At 41.5% G+C, this 17822-nt stretch overlaps 2 protein-coding genes across 4 annotated transcripts in view; one reads left to right on the top strand and one right to left on the bottom strand.

Moving 5' to 3' along the window:
• Nucleotides 1-4870: 4870 nt before the first annotated feature.
• PUS7 (pseudouridine synthase 7) overlaps nucleotides 4871-17822 on the top strand; it is a 47907-nt gene continuing 34955 nt past the window's right edge. For 2 of the 3 annotated variants that reach the window (XM_074367635.1, XM_074367636.1), the window contains exons 1-4: nucleotides 4871-5116; nucleotides 13843-14275; nucleotides 15622-15706; nucleotides 15835-15936. In XM_074367635.1, the coding sequence (XP_074223736.1) occupies nucleotides 4990-5116; nucleotides 13843-14275; nucleotides 15622-15706; nucleotides 15835-15936 (747 nt within the window). In that variant the 5' untranslated portion in view covers nucleotides 4871-4989. Of the gene's footprint in view, nucleotides 5117-5475; nucleotides 5613-13842; nucleotides 14276-15621; nucleotides 15707-15834; nucleotides 15937-17822 lie in introns of those variants that run through there. The other variant, XM_010946688.3, reaches the window with a different exon arrangement.
• Nucleotides 10797-12520, bottom strand: LOC141578185 (small ribosomal subunit protein uS19-like). Its single transcript, XM_074367637.1, has one exon. The coding sequence runs from the start codon at nucleotides 11547-11549 to the stop codon at nucleotides 11265-11267; it is 285 nt and encodes a 94-aa protein (XP_074223738.1). The 5' UTR covers nucleotides 11550-12520; the 3' UTR covers nucleotides 10797-11264.

The following is a 17822-nucleotide window of genomic DNA, read 5'->3' as shown; positions in this document are numbered from 1 at the left end:
TCCCAGGGAGGTCCTCCCCCTGCAGCCGCCGGCCGTGTGCGGTGGCTCCCCCTGCCGGCCGGAGGCTGGCTCGGCCGCTCGGGAAGGAGAAAGGGAGGCGGGGCGGGGGCGGGGTGCTCCTCGGTAAAACCACCTCCACTACGTTGGGGTCCTTAATGATGGAGCTTGAAGGTATCCTTCCCTCCACAGCATAAATTCAATATGAATCATTTCAACTTATACTTTAGGTGATATCCCAGATGTTCTGAGAGTGTGAAGGGGCTTAGTGACTAGCTTAAATGTAATTTGGTTGGGGTGTTTAGCTGCAGAATTTCCAGTCATTATCTGTGGATCTTTCTTTTAAGGCTGATAAGATTCAACTAGAGGTGGCCCTCCAATTTCCTACTTGGAGGGTGCAGATCTGGTTGTAAACATTCTGGGAGCTGAATGGAGGAAAAGGTTTCAGCATCTAATAAACACTTTACTCAGCGCAGACACCTTAAAAAACCTGTTCTTTGCCAGGGAGGAGGAACCCGGGGCACTGGGGGCAAAAAGACAACCCTAGGCTTCCAGAGAGAAAAACTCATCACTTACAGGGGGTCAAGAACCAACATATCTTTCAATTTCTCAACAGTCACAAAGAAAACTAGGAGACCTGGGAGCAAGTCCATCAAATTTCAAAAGGAAATTTATTTCAAACTGAAATTCTATACCTGGCTAGTAAACTACCAATCAAGTGTGGATAATGAATAAAGGTATATTCAGACATTCAAAAGCTCGAAAAATGTCCCTTTAATTTACTTATCCCTTTTCAGGAAGCTACTGGAGTTGTGCTTCACTAGAATGAGGCCTAAACAAAGAAAACGAACACATAGGATATAGGAAACAAGACACGACACAGAAGAAAGATACAGTGGGAAGCCCTGACAACAACTGTGCGCTCCTTGTAGATGGTGCAGGTCAGAAGGATCCCGAAAGGGGGAGGGTTAGCTCAAGCGCTAGAGTGAGTGCTTAGCATGCACTGGGTCCTGGTTTCAATCTCCAGCACCTCCTCTAAAAATAAATAAGTAAATAAATAAAACTAATTAACCCCCCCCAAAAAAAATTAAAAAAAATAAAAGAAGGCTCCAGAAGAGGCTCCTTCAGGAAGATAAAACTGATAGGACACCTCATCTGTCTGACTGTCTGTAGGGAGAGATTTAAACAGTCATTAAGAAATCTGCATATATTAGCATGGTCCCTGCGCAAGGATGGCATGCAAATTTGTAAAGCGTTCCATATTAAAAAAAAAAAAAAAAGTCTGTAGCACAGGGAACTATATTCAGTATCTTGTAGTAACCTATAATGAAAAAATATGAAAATAAATATGTATGACTGAAACATTAAGCCACACACCAGATATTGGCACAACGTTGTAAACAGACTATTCTCCAATTAAAAAAAAAAACTCTTAAGAGCAAAAAAAAAAAAAAAAAAAAAAGTCTGGACTTGGCCTAGTGATGAATAGTGAAACAAAATAAGATTATTAACTGCAGGAAAAACAAAAAGCTGTGGAAGAGAAGTAATCATAGTATATTACTTTGCCCAAGAGATGAGTAATGTTTACCTAGTCGTAACAAAGTAAACACAAATCTCTTTTAAAACATACAGGGTAACTATATTGGACAGATAAAGGGATGGGAAGTGTGGAGGGTGGGTAAAGGAAGGGCTGGGGAAAGTAAGGAGAGTTAAACCCTCATTTTCCATTAAGTGAAGTCAATAGATAATGCCTAAAAGTGACACATCAAGAAATAGCAATACAGTGGGGTGGGAAGGGATAGACTGGGATTTCAAAATGTAGAATAGATAAGATTATATTGTATAGCACAGGGAAATATATACAAGATCTTATGGTAGCTCACAGAGAAAAAAATGTGACAATGAATATATGTATGTTCATGAATAACTGAAAAATTGTGCTCTACACTGGAATTTGACACAACATTGTAAAATGATTATAAATCAATAAAAAAAGTTTTATAAAAAGAGATAGCTATACAAACATTTTATATAGAAAAATTAAGGTAAACATCAAAATGACCAGTGGAAAGAGGTAAAATGGCTTTCTTTGAGGATGGGGAAACAGGGATGGGGAGTGGTGGGGACACAGTCTCTGTTGTTTCATTGCAAAACTTACAAGGTTTTACAGAATCATCTGACTCTAAGTCACAGATGCATATAACTGATAAAAATAAAAAATAAAATTGAGAAAAAGGATTGCTCTAAACCCAAATTTTGCCTCTGAACAATTCACTTTCTGGTGAAGGAAATAGACATGAAGATAAATAATTTAAGATTGAGTGCAATAAGTGCAACAATGGAAATGTTTGCAATGACTGAGGGAGCACAGAAAACAAGTACTATTTGGGGAGTGGACAGGCATGTAGGATGGACAGACTACTAGACAATAACAAGGATGAAACAAGAGAGAAATTGTGTGTGCTAGGCACTGAGCAATCCATAGTGCTGGAATGGAGTTAAAAGCAGGATCCTGAATATTATGCAGAATATACATGTTAGGATGTAATTTTAAAGTCAAGGAGAACATTAAACTGTTTAATGTTTACTAGAGGGGGTTGTAATAGGGAAGACGTTTTGAACAATCCTGTGTTATTTTAACTATAAAAGCCGATGAGGAGCTGCTTTTGTGGAAAACAAAAAAACTAAGGCAGTTTAGGCTGAAATGCAAAAAGGGTAAGTTTTTTTTTAATTGAAGTATAGTCGATATACAATATTGTGTTAATTTCTGGTGTGCAACATAGTGATTCACTTATACATATATATTTATGTTACTTTTCATATTCTTTTTCACCTTAGGCCCCTTACAAGGTATTGAATATAGTTCCCTGTGCTATATAGTAGGGCTTTTGTTGTTTATCTGTTTTATACATAGTAGTTAGTATCTGCAAATCCTGAATTCCTAATTTATCCCTCCCCCCAAAAAACGTTTTGACCATGGACCCAGTTAATGTCCACGCAATGTGAACATTCTTTCCTCCATACACGTCTATAAGGAGTTGGGCCGCAATCTCAGAAAAGATGCTTTTTAAGTACAATTGACCCTTGAAGAACACAAGTTTGAGCTGCACAGGTTCCCTTTACAGATTTTTTCAATAAATACTTACTACAGTACTACACCATCTGTGGTTAGTTGAATCCGTGGATGTGGAAATGCAGATAGATACAGAAGGCTGATTATAAAGTTATACATGGATTTTCAGCTGGACAGAAGGTTGGCACCCCTAACCCCTACATTGTTCAAGGGTCAACTGTATACAAAAATTTAAAGTTTAAGTTGAATTTTTACTGCGTGGCTGTGGTAAGAATATGTGCAGTTGTTCTCATGAGGATACTAACTTATGAATTAACCATAGTCCAAGGACATGTGATTATACATGTATTAGCAACAGGAAACTGCCCGAGGTACTTAGTTGAGGTGAATAATCTCAGAGGAAGGCAGCGTAGACCCTACCAGTCTGAGCAAATTACCTATACTCAGTTAACCAGATCCCCACATGTAAACCCAAATTTTAAAAACAAGTCTACCACTGCTATGGAAAATGGTATGGGGGTTGCTCAAAAAAATTTAAATTTATTATATGATGCAGCAACTCCATTCTAGGTATATACCCCTCAAAATTGAAAGCAAGGTCTTAAAGAGATATTAGTACATCCATGTTCATAGCAGCATTATTCACAATAGCCAAAAGTTGGAAGCAACCCAAGTGATAATGGATAAATAAAATGTGTGTATACATGTAATAGAATATTATTCAGCCCTAAAAAAGAAGGAAATTCTGACAATGCTACAACATGAATGAATCTTAAGGACATTGTGCTAAGAGGATTAAGCCAGTCACAAAGGAATGTATACTGTACAATTCCAGTTATATATGTCACCTGGAATTATAAAATTCATAGATACAAAAACTAGAATGGTGGTGCCCAAGGGCTAGGAGGAGGGGAGAATGGGGAGTTGTTTAATGGGTAGAGTTTCAGTGTTGCAAGATGGAAAGAGTCCTAGAGATGGCTGATAGTAATGGTTGCACAACAGTGTGAATATACTTAATGCCACTGAATTGTACACTAAAAAATGGTTAAAATGGAAAATTTTATATTTGTATTTTTCCACAATTAAAAAAAGCCTAGCAGAAATATAAGGACCTATAATAACCTACTGTTTTTTCACTAAGGATTGAAATTTGGCTAAATATTAAATGTGCAAGAGCTTTTAGAGGCCAGGATTTAGTTGGGAAATGTGTGCTACTTGAAAAGCATGGGATGAGTAATGAATTTTATTTTTCCTCACACAGAAGCACAAACTTGCTATGAATAGGTTTCTTTAAGCAGGTCTCAGTAGGGAGCCCTGAAGCAGGAGGGGTAAATTGAAGAAATGAGAAAAAAGGTGCTCTTGGATCCGATGCATTCGAAGCAATTATTTATAGAACAATATAGTCCCTGAAGTGATTCTCTGTTCATTACTAAATTCGTGGTGGAGGGCAACAAAAGAGTCGTAAGTATGTGGAAGAAACCATTATTAGAATACAAGTTACATTCGTTAAGGCAATCGCCGCTTTAAAGCCTTAAGACTGTCTAAAGGACTCTGGTGCCTGAATAAACTACTTTTTGTCCCCGCCAAAGCCCGAGTGCAACCGCCTGAGAGCAACCGGAGTGAATGGACCACCGAGAGCTCCAGCCCGGCAGGTGGCAAGGCCAAACGATGCAAACGCCAAGCCTCGCGGGGTCTACTGAGCAGGGGTGGAGGGGGAGTGGGCGGGACTTCTCCTACACTGGGTAGGTGGTCGGGGCCAGAGGGGGCGTGGCCGGCGGCGTGGTCGGCGGCTTGGGGCAGGCTCCGCCCCGAGGGCGGAGCCAGTCGGCAGCGGCGCGACGCTGCGCAGCACGTGTACGAGCCCTGCCGCTGTGAGTCCGCCCGGGCGCTGCCGGGCCCGGGAACAGAACGCGCTGCCTATGCCAGGCCGCTCTCGCAGCTGGCTCTTCCGAGTGACCCTCGCTACCGCCGCCCTCCTGCGCCCCGAGCAGCGCGCCCGTCTCCTCGCCTCCCGGCCCGCGCCGCGCCTGCGCTCTCAGGCCCCGGGTAAGTGCGTGGCCTTCCCGCAGCTGCCTGTTCTCCGCGGCCAGCCCTCAGCCCGGCGCCCCGGCCCCAAGACCCCGGCGGGAGGGGCAGCGTGGACTAGAAAGGCGTCCCGGCCTTGGTCTGAGCCCTCGGCCCGCCCACGGCGCCTCCATTACTGCTCGTGCCCGCGGGAGCGCGGCTGGAGCCCGGCGGGTCCGGCGCTTCGGCGGTGCCAGCCCCGCCCCCCGCTCTCCGGGCGGATCCTCGCGGGCGCCGCGCCCTCCCTCCTCCCCGCGGCGCTGTCAGCCCGCGGATCCCAGTCCCACTCCTCCCTTTCTTTGCCCCTGAGGCTCCCTAAGCTCTTCCTCCCGGAAGAATAAAACCACCCTTTATCCCTAAAGCCCTTTACAGCCCCAATACATCTCCGGGCCAGCCTTCTACCAGGTCCAGCTCACGTGCTTTCGTCTTACTTATCACTACTAACAGCGAGCCTACTGTGTGCCAGGCAAGCACTCTGGTAACTGCTTGTTTTGTGTACGTTGTCCCCAGTGTAGGAGCAAACCGGAGTTTTTCTCCGGTCTTCTGCTTGGTCACTGTTTAATGAGTATCGATGCAGTAGATGCTGTTCGGCGTGTTGAAACTCATCCGCACGGAGTCTTTACCGCCAGCCCTGCACTGAGAGGTTTAAAAGTACATTTTCATTGCCGGGGTATTAGTGCCTGCCAAGATACAGGGTTTGGTGTGAGTTTAGTCTTTCAAATATTTGGTTCTGTTGTCAGACTACGTTCCCCCTACTCTTTCCAAAAATACAGGATTACTAAGGACTTTGGTCCCTAGTCTCTAACCATCTGTGAAACGGGCATGCACCATCGCCTGGGGATGTCTTGGTAATTGAGGAATCTGTCAAAAATCAGACTATACGCGTACTGAAAAGGGAATGGATAGGCAATGATTATGTTCAATCATTAGGCAAAGTAGCCAACGTATGTATTAACACTCCTTTGGAACATATCTTGATAGAAGCTGGTGCAGTAGAGCTATTGATAAAAAATGGCCTTTGCCCCCAAATAAGAGAGAGAAATGACAGTCCAACTGGTCTGTTGACTAAGTTTGCTCCTGCCTCAGGTCCTTTACCGACGCTGTTCCCACTGCCTGGAACACACATCTTTTCTCGTTTAGTTCTTCGAGTCTTTGCTAACAAGGCACCTCCTTAGAGAGACTTCACTAAAGAGCACCCCTCTTTCTCACTGTCCTTACTCTTGTTGATTTGTGGCTCGTATGCTTGCATATTCTGGGATTTTTTTTTTTTTTATTCTCTGATATGTAAGCTCAATGGGAGCCGGAAGTTCCCCTCTTTTCCCCAGTGCCTGGAACAGTGTCAGACTTATAAAAGGTGCTCAATAAATATTTGTGGAATGAACGAATGTAACGGACTTAATGACTTTGCAAATTAGAGTGTAGTGTGTGCTCTGCCCTGAAAATAGTGCTCTTTATTGTGAGAGCTGGAGGAATTATTGACAGTTTACAGAGGATGGAGGGTAGATACATTTAAAAAGTGGAAGTTGTGGAGGGTTTTGAAATACAGATACGATTAAGACTAATATGGCTTTTTTTTAGTGGTTTATTTTACAGGAAATAACGTTAAGGGATTGTCGATGTATTAAAATTTTGAAAATGCTAAACGTTATTTTTGTTGTGGATTGTAGAGGAAGCTTATTGGTGTATCTAATATATTAATGAAAGATACTTTAAAATACTTTTGAAGTTGTAATATTTCTAATCCCATTTGGCTGCTTCAGAGTGTAAAAGAAACAAAAAAAATCACTTTAGTATTCTCTCCAAAGAACTGTGTAGGACGTTAATGTAAGTTCATGGATAAGTAACAGTAGATTTCATTTTCTCCCCAGTTGTAGCATCAAGCTTCTGGTCTATAAAGATTATGCTTGACGTTTGAGATGCTGTCATTACTGTCATGGATAGTCTATTTGTGCAGCATCACATTTCTTAAACATTTTTAAAAAATTTAATACTATAAAAAAACCTCATAAAGCTGGCGCTTTACTCCCCACCCCCCTTTTTTAAGCCAATCACTTTTTACAGCTTTGAGGTAGAAGGCTTGAATATGTAAATATGGATTTTTCTGAATGCAAAACTCACTTCCTTAGGGAAATCAAATTGGGGCAGTCAGGGTTGTTTTATGTTTCTGGTTGAATTCTTAGCCTCTTCAATGTTCACATGATCCTCTCTCTTTCTCTCTCATTTAAAAATTATATTGCATTTCAATCTTCTATTTTGCATAGTTCCTGCTTAAGAATGTGACACTGATTTAAGTTCTGCCTCTCCTATTCCGGAAGTTTTCACAGCTGTTCTCCTAAATATGTTCTCAGCTTCTACGCGCACAGACAGAACTTAGCAAAATATATATTAAATGATTTATAATCACTTGTGCTGTATATACTTTAATAATTAATGTCTGTGATAGGCCATTGGCTAAAACAAATGGAAAGTATAATTTTGTTTACTGAGCTTGTCTTTGCAATTAAATGCAATAAGAAAAAGAGATCAGACAAGTATCAAGAAAAGACTGCCAAAAAATACTAAAGGCCTGTTTATTTGGTGCTCTTGGCAGTGCTTTCAGGGTCTCTTAAAATTAAATGGTATTTGAAGGAGAAACAATGTTTCATCATTAGCCCAGAGAACAAAAGAAGCATAAGAAGCTTTGTTTTTTCCCAGACTCAGCAGTACAGTTCTGCGGTGGAAACCATCCATAATAAATATTAATGACCAACAGTTGCATAGGAACAGCTAGTACAGACCTTTGACCAAGTCATCATTTTTCAGCTTTACAGAGAAAGGAACTTAGACCTGAGAGGTTAAGTGACCACTTGATTAACAACAAAACCTAGATCAGGCTCCAAGTCACAACCCCAAACTGCTGCTTACCAAGCAAGAGTTGAAACCAGTAGTTGATAACTTCAGATCCACGATCTGCTAATATTCTCATTCGAAGGGATGTTAGGTGTTACCGTGCTGTCCTAAACCTTTTAGAACTTCATTCACATAGAGGAGAGTGAGGAGTTGGGGTGATGCCCGTATTCTGACTTAGGCAACTGGAAGTTTGGTGGTAACATTCCCTGAGGTTAAGAGGTGCGATTTAAAAGAAGCGCATTTGTGGTGGGAGATGATGAGATCAATTTAGAGCATGATTTCACAGATTTTTTTCTTTTAATAGAGGTACCGGGGATTGAACCCAGGACCTCTTGCATGCTAAGCACCCACTCTACCAGTGAGTTATACCCACCCCCTAAGGCATGTTGAATTTGAGTGATCAATTCTACCTCTTACTAGCTGTGTGAGTTTGTGCAAGATGCTCCCTGGGCTTCAGTTTTTTACTGGCTAAGATGGGAATAATAATGATGCCTATGTTATAGGGCTGGAGCGAGGCTTGAATGAGCTCACTGTACACACTCTATAATTGTCTAGCTGTCATTACAATTGCCTTGTACCCCTCAGTAAACCAGGGAGTTGGACATGGGTCTCGGCTCTAAAACAGGGGAATTAAGAAAGGAACCGGACTGCGGAAGGACCCTGGGGAAGCACAAATTTAAACAACAGGTCAAGCAGAAGGGGAAAGATCACCTGGAGAGGCAGGAGAAAAGCAAGTAGTAGCAGCCAGATCTTCTACCAGAATGTAAGCTCCACACGTGCAGAGTGTTTATTTGATTTGCTGGGGTGTCATGTCACAGTATCTGGACTAACGCCTGGCACAGTGGTGCACAGGAATGTTTGTTGAGAGAATGGAGTGCAGGGACGAGGAATGAGTGAGTGTTAAAATGAATCTGGACTTCTCTTCAGAGAACTGTTGTGTTAAGGGGAATGATTTATATAATAAGTGGTCCTGTGAAATGTGCTGGGAGGCGGTATGTCTGCGCGAGGATCCCTATTTTCTTTGTGAATGGCACACAGGACTTGGAGAAGACCATGCTGACCAGGGATGGCCAGGCAGCGTGGAGGGCTGTCATGAAAGGAAATCCCCTGACCTGGTGATGTCTTCTTCAGCAGCAGCCAGCAACACAACTGGAGACAGGAGGATTGGTACTTAGTTGAGGTTTAGCAAGGATCGTGCAGCAGAAGGACTAATGAGCAAGAGTGTTTAGTGTTGGTTGAGAGTTGTTGAGGTTTGGGGCACTTGAAGAAGTGAAATGGAGGAGGGGATATCTTGAGACTGGAGGTCTCGGTGTGTTTGAAGAACAGGTGATGGGAGAGAGGGAGCAGAACTGGAAAGATTGGTGGTTCAATGAGAGTAGAATAATTAGTGTTTCTTTTTATATTTTGAACTTTTATTTTTAATATAAAAAAATTCAAACATGCCAAGTAGAGAGAATGATGTGATGAAATCCCCATGTTCCTATTACCTGTTTCAACAGTTAATCAACTCATGGCCAAACTTGTTCCAAATCTATACCCACTTCCATTCATCACTGGTAAATTATTTTGAGGCAAATTCCAGACTTTGTATCTTTTCAGCCATAAAGATTTCAGTCTGTATCTCTAAAACATAAAGATGCTATTTAAAAATGTAACCACAGTGATAACTGCCCCTTAAAAAGTTGACAGTACTACCTTAATGTCATCAAATATCCCCAGTGTTTCAATATCCCTGATTGTCTCATAAATGCTTTTTCAAGTAAATTATCACTTCCTCCCCCTCCCCTCTTTTTATGAGGAGGAAGTAATTAGGTTTGTTGGTTGGTTGGTTGATTTATTTTAATGGAGGTACTGGGGATTGAACCCAGGACCTGGTACATGCTAAGCATGCACTCTAACACTGAGCTATACCCTCCCCAGATAAATGCTTTTTTAATACTTGATTTAAATCATGGTTTAAATCAGGATCCAAAAAAAGGATCCAGCCATTGCATTTCTTTGTAGGTTTATCTGTACGTTCCCCGTTTCTCTTGCTGTTTATTAGATGAAGGACTGTCTTTGCTGAGTTTTCCACGTTCAGAATTTTGCTGATTGCTTCCCCATGGTGATGTTTAATATCTTCTTCTGTCCCTTTATGTCATCTAAACTAGTAGTTGGACATACAGTTTCAATCAGTAAGAATACTTCATAAATAATAGCATGTCCTTTCAGAGGCCTGCAGTGTCTGGTTGTTTTTTGTGTGTGTGATGTTAGTGGCCATTGAAGTCATTGGCCGGATCCATTATGTCATTAGGAAATTGCTCCTTCGTGTGTCTTGATCTCTGTAGATGGGGAACAGTCAGCACCTGTTTCAAGAATTCTATAAAATACCTATTGAGGCCTGTCATACCTCTCTGGATTCTCTGGCATGTACAAAAAATCAGTAGCCTCAAAGAATCTTTAGACCTCTTGAGGGTGAACAAGGGACTGGCATTTGTTTAGTTCCTACTGTAGCTAGCCACTGTGTGTTCATTGTCTCATGTAACCTTCATGCGATCCCTGTGAAGCACATATCATTCCCGTTCTACAGCTGAAGAACAGGGGCTTGGAGAAGTTAATTTACTCGGACCAGTTACAGCCAGGATGTGGTGGAGAAAGTGCGGGTCTCAGGTGCCCACATGGGTAGTGCAGGAGAAGGGAGGTAACGTGGGAAGACATGCATTTAACAAAGTTATAGAGAAGTCAGGGCTGGTGGCCTTCAGATGAGTCTAAAAGGACAGGTGAGACCGGGATGTTCTGAGACAGGTGTGGAACTGGGAATGGGCACCTGTGGGGGCTGGACCTAATTTGCTGGAGGAAGATAATGGTCCTTGGCACTGGGTGACTGATGGTGCTGAAGCAGAAGGATGGAGCAGAGGAAGTAATTGGTGTTTCCATCAAGGTTCATGGCCATCGGGTTGTTGAAAAAGAGCCTCGTGAGTTCTCTCATACTGGAAGGCGGTGGATGTCCTGCAGACCATAGAGTCCTGAGCCAAGCTGCGGATGTGGCTGTGACTGGCTGGGAGCTCAGGCTTCTGGAAGGGTCTTAGGATCCCCAGTAGATCCCGTCATGCCAGCTGAGAACCTTGTGTTTGTTTTTAGGAAAAGTCTGTGTCTTTATTGGCCAGCAGGCTACTTGAGGGGGATGAAGCGGCAGGAGTGGGTGGCTCGAATGCAGGGCTGGCTGTGCTTTGCAGGCTGTGTAGGTGATTGAGAACTCGCCTTAGTAGTGGCCGATCATCTCAGGCTTGATTTCCACCTGGTTGAAGGTCTTGCAGTTGTAGGCACCCACCGTCTCCGGCAGGATGATTGTGGTGCGCAGGTGCGTCTTCACCACCTGGGGCTTCTCGGTGGGCGGCGCCTCCTTCTCCGCCTGCGCAGGCGGTTCGGCCCGAGCGCTGCTGCCCCGCAGGCGCCTCCGCGCGCGCTGCTCCGCTGCGTCAGCTGCGCACCGGCGTGGTCTGCGGCTGGTCCAGGTCACGCCGCACTTGAGGTGTTGCGGAGCCATTGGGGGTTTGGCGGTAAGAATATGTGCGACACAGTGTACTAACTGGCTCTGGGCTGTTCCCCAGGTACCTGCAACACCGCAGGACTGTAAGTGAGCTTGTCTTCTCCCGCACCCGCTCCTCTTCCTGGGCCCTCGTGTCAGGAAGAGCCCCCCTATCCTTTCAGGTCCTCAAGACAGAACACCTAAGTCATCCTGTAGTATCTTCTCTTTCCTCCCACATTTATCACCCAGTTCTGTCCGCACCACCTCCTAAATGTCCCTGAATCCACCCCTCATTTTTGTCACCCGTGCCTCAGCCTTGGATCAACTTTTGTACTAACTTATTGCCTCAGTTGCTGGCTTATGTATTCTCCCAGCCGAACCCAGGTTTTTCTCTTCAGAGGGGTGCCAGGAAATCTAACTGATGAACCTGGTGGTGATTTGGTTTTCAGGATGTAATTCCCTCTGCTCTGTCTGGCGTGGCTTCCGCCCAGTCCCCACCTTAACTCCAGACTCTCACCTTGTGTGTTTTACCCTCTCTGACCCCGGATGAGCTCAGTGGGGTTCTTGCAGCGTTCCACGCTCTCCCATGCCTCTGAGCCTCTTCAAGTGCTGTACCGTCTTCTTGCCCATTTTCTACAGCCCTACTCTTATTCCTTCCCAAGCCAACGCTTGGCTCAGCTGTTCATTGCTCATCTTCCATTAGGAAGGGTATCTTCTCCAATATCCTCACACCAACGCCCCCTGAGGTCTTCTGTGTCTTACCGTGTTCCTGAGTGAGCCCTGGGCCCTCACTGGTGTGCAAGCTCTGTGAGAGGAACTTTGTCGATATATAGTGAGAATTAAGTGGCATCAGCATCTCATAAACCAGCATTCTTTTACTATACCTTGCTTAGAGTGAATAGAGAATAAATACTTTCTTACTTGAGTGAGAGATAATTTTGTATAACTAGTTGTGGGTCTACTTCTGTTCCCCGTTTCTTAATTTCTTCCATTTTCTTTAATTTTTTGTCTTTCAAAGGAAATTGTTTTTTTCTCACATTTCTCCCTTTTTTTGTAGCCATCAAGATCATTTTTTTCTTTCACTTTTTGCTTATATTTGTCTTTTTCTTTACTTTCCATTCTTGATTTTGACAATGAGGCAGGGTCAGATATGGGTTCTTAAAATTTAGTTCATCATTATTATTCTGCTGTAGATGTTACTGTAAGTGGGCTCCTGGCTAACGAAGCCTTGGAGAACTAGAATATTTTGCTCATTTATGTTCTTTATATTTCCTAAGCTTGTGTGTTAATTTTAGTATCTCCCTATATAATTAATATAGGAAAAAGCTTTATCCTTATCTCACCAAGAGTCAAATAAGATCAATTTGGACCGACGCTTGTGGTCTTAGATACTATGAATTTTGAGGGGTCAGGGAGAAGGTATATGGTCTTCAATAAATGTGTTTATTTTGATTACCACACGTTACTCCTCTCTCAGGCTGCTCTGTACTGGGAAGTACGTATGGCTTCCTAAACTTTTGCTCAGTACACTGTGTACAGGCCAGTTAAATGATAAGCTGTGTTCTTTAAATGGTGGCAAAGTACACATACCATCATTCTAACCATTTCTAAGTATACAGTTCAGTAGTTTTAAGTACATTCACATTGTGCAACCAACATGCAGAACTCTCTTTCATCCTGCAAAAGTGAAACTCTGTACCTGTTAAACAACTTCCCATTCCTCTTGCTTTTAAAAAAATAGGGCATGGTGAGAGTATGTTTTAACATCAGTAAATGTATTCATACAGTTTTTAATTAATCAGCTTTTTGAAAGTATAACATACATGAAACAAAAATCAGATGATACAAGGGTGGTATTCAGCAAAACAGCAAGTCTTTCTGCTATCCCTGGCCACCTATACCTTCTCCTAGAAATAACTACCTTTCCCAGTTTCCTTTCACATTATTTCTACATGTTGTTCAGTTTATGTACTCAGATGTCATTGTTCTTAATTTTTTGCTAAGATAAAAGCACTGAAATGAGTGTCTTTACAGCTAAAACCTTAAGCACTTTCTTAATTATTTTCTTAGGATACTTCCTGAAAATTGTATTACTGAGTCAAAAGGCATCCATATTTTTAAGGTTTTTGATGTCAAATTCCCTGCAGAAGTGTTGTCATTTTCCTGTGCCACCGAAGGTATATTTGGAAGAATTATTTTAATAAATGATTTTTAGGACCCTAGGAACAAAATTAAGTGTACCTCTGTTTGCAGAAACCCATTTCTTTACAGAGGTGATTATTATTGCTTACTCTTTCTTCTTTCCTGAAAGGTTCTCTTAAATGTTTTCTTGGATCCTTGAAAATGGAGATGACAGGAATTACTGGCATGTCACTGAAACGGGGGTCCATTGCTGTTGAAGATAATGACAGCGTGGCTCCCGCTGAGGAGGCAAAGAGACAGAAGGTCTCAGAATGCTGTCCGCCCAAAAGTCAAGACGGGCTGGACAACAACTGTCTACCCAGCAGTGAAAAGGTGCCAGGGCCACCTGGAGCTGCAGGTGCTGGAGAGGGCAGAAAGAGTTCTGACACTCAGTCAGAAGAAGAGGAAGAAGTGGAGGAAGATGGCCTTTCAGAGGAGGAGGAGGAGGAGGAGGAAGCTGAGAGCTTTGCAGACATGATGAAACACGGGCTCACGGAGCTGGATGTGGGCATCACCAAGTTTGTAAGTTCTCACCAAGGGTTCTCAGGAATCTTAAAAGAAAGGTACGTTCAGTGTACGAATTAGTTATTTTAGTTATATTAGTTCTTTGCTTTAGAAAGAAGTCATCAGGAGGGTGGGGTAGTAGCTCAGTGGTAGAGTGCATGCTTAGTGTACACAAAGTCCTGGGTTCTATCCCCAGTATCTCCTTTAAAAAATCTTTTTTAATTTTTAAAAATTAAAAAAATAAAATAAGGGAGGGAGGGTATAGCTCAGTGGTAGAGTGTGTGCTTAGCATGCACGAGGTCCTGGGTTCAATCCCTAGTACCTCCATTAAAAATAAATAAATAGATAAACCTAATTACCCCCCCAAAACAAAAACAAAACAAAACAAAAAATACAATTGTTAAAAAAAAAAAAGAAATCGTCAGTCTATTCTTCTATTTAGCTTTCTGTCCCTAAGGACTGTTCACTTTGATTGCCAAAAAGGAATAGGACGAAGGAAAGCTGCCTGGTTGCATAAATGAAACTGTGAAGATAAAATGAGTAAATAAAAATAATTTGCTCCTGGAGGAGGGTATAGCTCAGATGTAGAGTGCATGCTTAGCATGCACAGGATCTTGGGTTCAATCCCCAGTACCTTCATTTAAACAAACAAACAAATTACCCCCCCAATTAATAAAAATAGTAATAAAAGATACTTTTTTAAAAAAGGTTTCCAAAAATAATACAAATTTGCCTGTGGTGTGCCTTGTTAATACATGAATGGGTGCTGTTCATTTCCTTAAAATAAATTACTTTAAATGGTTTTGAGTTTTCCCTTGGATTGGTCTTAAACTCTTGACCTGAAGGGGCCACATCTGCAGTAGAAAAGAGGTGGTCTTTGGAGCAGATGGATCTGGGTGTGAATCCAGTTCAGCCCCTTCCTAGTTACTTAACTCCTCTGAGCCTCAGTAACCTTGTCCACAAAATGGATCATAATACTTCGGATTGTTGAGAGGATTTTAAATAATGTGTGTAAAGTATTTAGCATGAAAGTAAGCTTCAGGGTGGTTCATGGTAGATTTACTGGGTTCTGCTTCAATTGACCATTTACTGTGTTTTATAATTCACTTTAGAATGGACTATATAATTGGAGGACAAATGTAATAAGCTTCAATTTATGCATTTCTCTGGAAGACTATTCTAAAAGCTCAGAGGGTCTTTTCTTTACATTCTGATAAAAAGCCAAGGTGTGGCTTAGAATTCATTATGAAACCAGAAAAAAATAACTCCACGTGACTTTGCACCAGAAATTTTTTTAAATCCCTGTTTTGCACACTAGTAAGGCTTACTGTTGAGAAACTTTCTTCTAAAATTAATAGGCAGCAAAATGTTAATGCTCTGAAAGTTTATGGTTTCTTTTCCTCAGATACTCTGACTTCGTGGTTCATGAAATAGGAAAAGATGGACGAATCAGCCATTTGAATGACTTGTCTGTGCCAGTGGATGAAGAGGTAGGAGCAGTGCTCCAGCAAAAGTCACCTTCTGTTTAAAAATAGCATTTCCTAGAGATCGTAGAAATACAGAGTCAGCCTTGGATTCTGTGTGTGACTCACTGGGTGTTCTCATGATTATTTTAAAGGATCCTTCAGAAGATGTATTTACGGTTTTAACAGCTGAAGAAAAGTGCCGTTTAGAAGAGCTCCAGCTTTTTAAAAATAAGGAAACCAGTGTTGCCATTGAGGTAAGTAGTACAAAAACATATGAAAATGTTTTTTGGGGGTTTTCATTGCTTTTTTGGGGGTGGATGTTGATAAATGTGTATTGGGGAAGTTACTTTTGTTAACAAAAGGATGGCCTTGCCCCATTTGATCTAAAAGAGTATTATACTCAATATGCTTTTATCAGTGGCAGATAACCAATATCCAGGTAAACTGTGGCCGAAAAAAAGAAAAAGTTGTGTTTTTGTTTAATAAAATTTTTATATGACCACAAATCAACAAGGAAGTCTGTTGTTTGAACTGCAGAACAACTGTTGTATCACACAGTGTCTGCTGCAAAGGGCTGTCTGTCACAGCCTGACCATCAGATGTGTAATCCTGGTAGGGAGGTCCTGGTCCTGGCTCCAAAGACGTCCTGGTATCATGTGGGTTTCTGAGAGGGAGAGGAATCGGGGTAAGGAGGTGAAGCAGTGTTGCTCTGCTCATCATGAGTCTACGTCTGCTCTTCCAGAAAAAGAGGGCTACTAAATAGAACAGTAAATGCCTTTTTGAAAGCTTTTTGTCATGAAAATTTTATTCTTCTCGATTGTGCTGTCCAGTGGAATTAGGATGCGAGCCTTGTTTTTAATTTTAAATCTTAAAAAAATTTAAAAGTAAAAACAGGCAAATTTAATTTTGACAGTATGTTTTATGCACCCTAGCACATTCAAAACATTTCAATTTGTAGTCAGTATTTAAAAAATTACTAATGAGATGTTTTACATTTCTTCTTCAGTAGCCAGTGTTACTTCATACTGGTAGTACATCTCAATGCAGACTAGCCACATTTTAAGTGCTCAGTTGCCACATGTGGCTACCACGTGGGACAGAGCATTTCTGGGTGATACCTATGCAAAGTGTATTAGAAGATTTTAAGAATCTTGTAGCACAAGATTTTTAGAATTTTAAGTTTATGTTCAATTCATTTTATACCATATTTTAACAACTTAACTGGTTGTCTGAAATCTCCCCTTCCATTGCTCCCAAATAAAAAGAGTTTACTGTAACTTTTCAGAATTTATTATTTGCCTCCAACCCTCATCTACTCTTCTCACCACCAAAATTTCTCAAAAGTACGTACCATTACAGTTTTAGGGATCTTTAATCACTGAATTTACTCATAGACAAAATGTGCAGCAGTGCCAAGGAGAAAATTCTTAAGAATTGGTTTTGAGAGCAGTCCAGGAGGATGGTTCAGGTTTCCCTCGCTTATGCGATGCAGTGGTATATCTTAGCCCCACAATATGCATTTTCCTACAGAGATGGCAAGATTTACTATCATCTTAAAAATTATTGTTATGCCACCTACTGAAAGCTTTTACCTTATTAAAGGGTATTAACCACGGGCGAGTGTCCTTGTCTGTAAAATGAGGAGGATGGGCTTTGTGAATTTTTGAGGTCTAAATATGTATTCACTCTTAACACACAAACTATGATTACAACTCAGTGCTTTCAGTGAATTCTAGATGTAGACTTACATGAAAATGTCACTAGTCTATAATTATAATGTGATTTTCTTTTTGTATTTTGCTAAAATACTGTTAGGTTTAGCTAGTGGTAGTTATAGCATATCTTGGTGTTTCTCACCTTGCAGGATGCAGTCCATTTACTGGGTCATGAAATCACTTTAGTGGATCTTAACCAGCATCTTTTTAAAAAATGCAATAAAATAGAAAATAACAGTGCATTGCACCTAGGTAGGATGAGTACTGTTCTGTGCATTTTTTTTTTTTTTTAGATTTTTAATAAAGCATATGCAGATACCTATTGCTGGCTGCTGAATCCAGATGTGAAATGTATTTCTCAGTGTAAGACACATTCAGAGATTGAGAAACAGTTGTGTAACTAATAAGTTAGCTTTCTTGATACA

Source organism: Camelus bactrianus, chromosome 7 (genome assembly GCF_048773025.1).
Source record: "Camelus bactrianus isolate YW-2024 breed Bactrian camel chromosome 7, ASM4877302v1, whole genome shotgun sequence".
In the NCBI taxonomy this organism is placed as follows: domain Eukaryota; kingdom Metazoa; phylum Chordata; class Mammalia; order Artiodactyla; family Camelidae; genus Camelus; species Camelus bactrianus.
This window is presented reverse-complemented; position numbering and strand designations above follow the sequence as displayed.

What these genes read in the sequence shown, in the direction of transcription:
- LOC141578185 (XM_074367637.1), bottom strand. Translation starts at nt 11,549, where the DNA reads ATGGCTCCGCAACACCTCAAGTGCGGCGTGACCTGGACCAGCCGCAGA.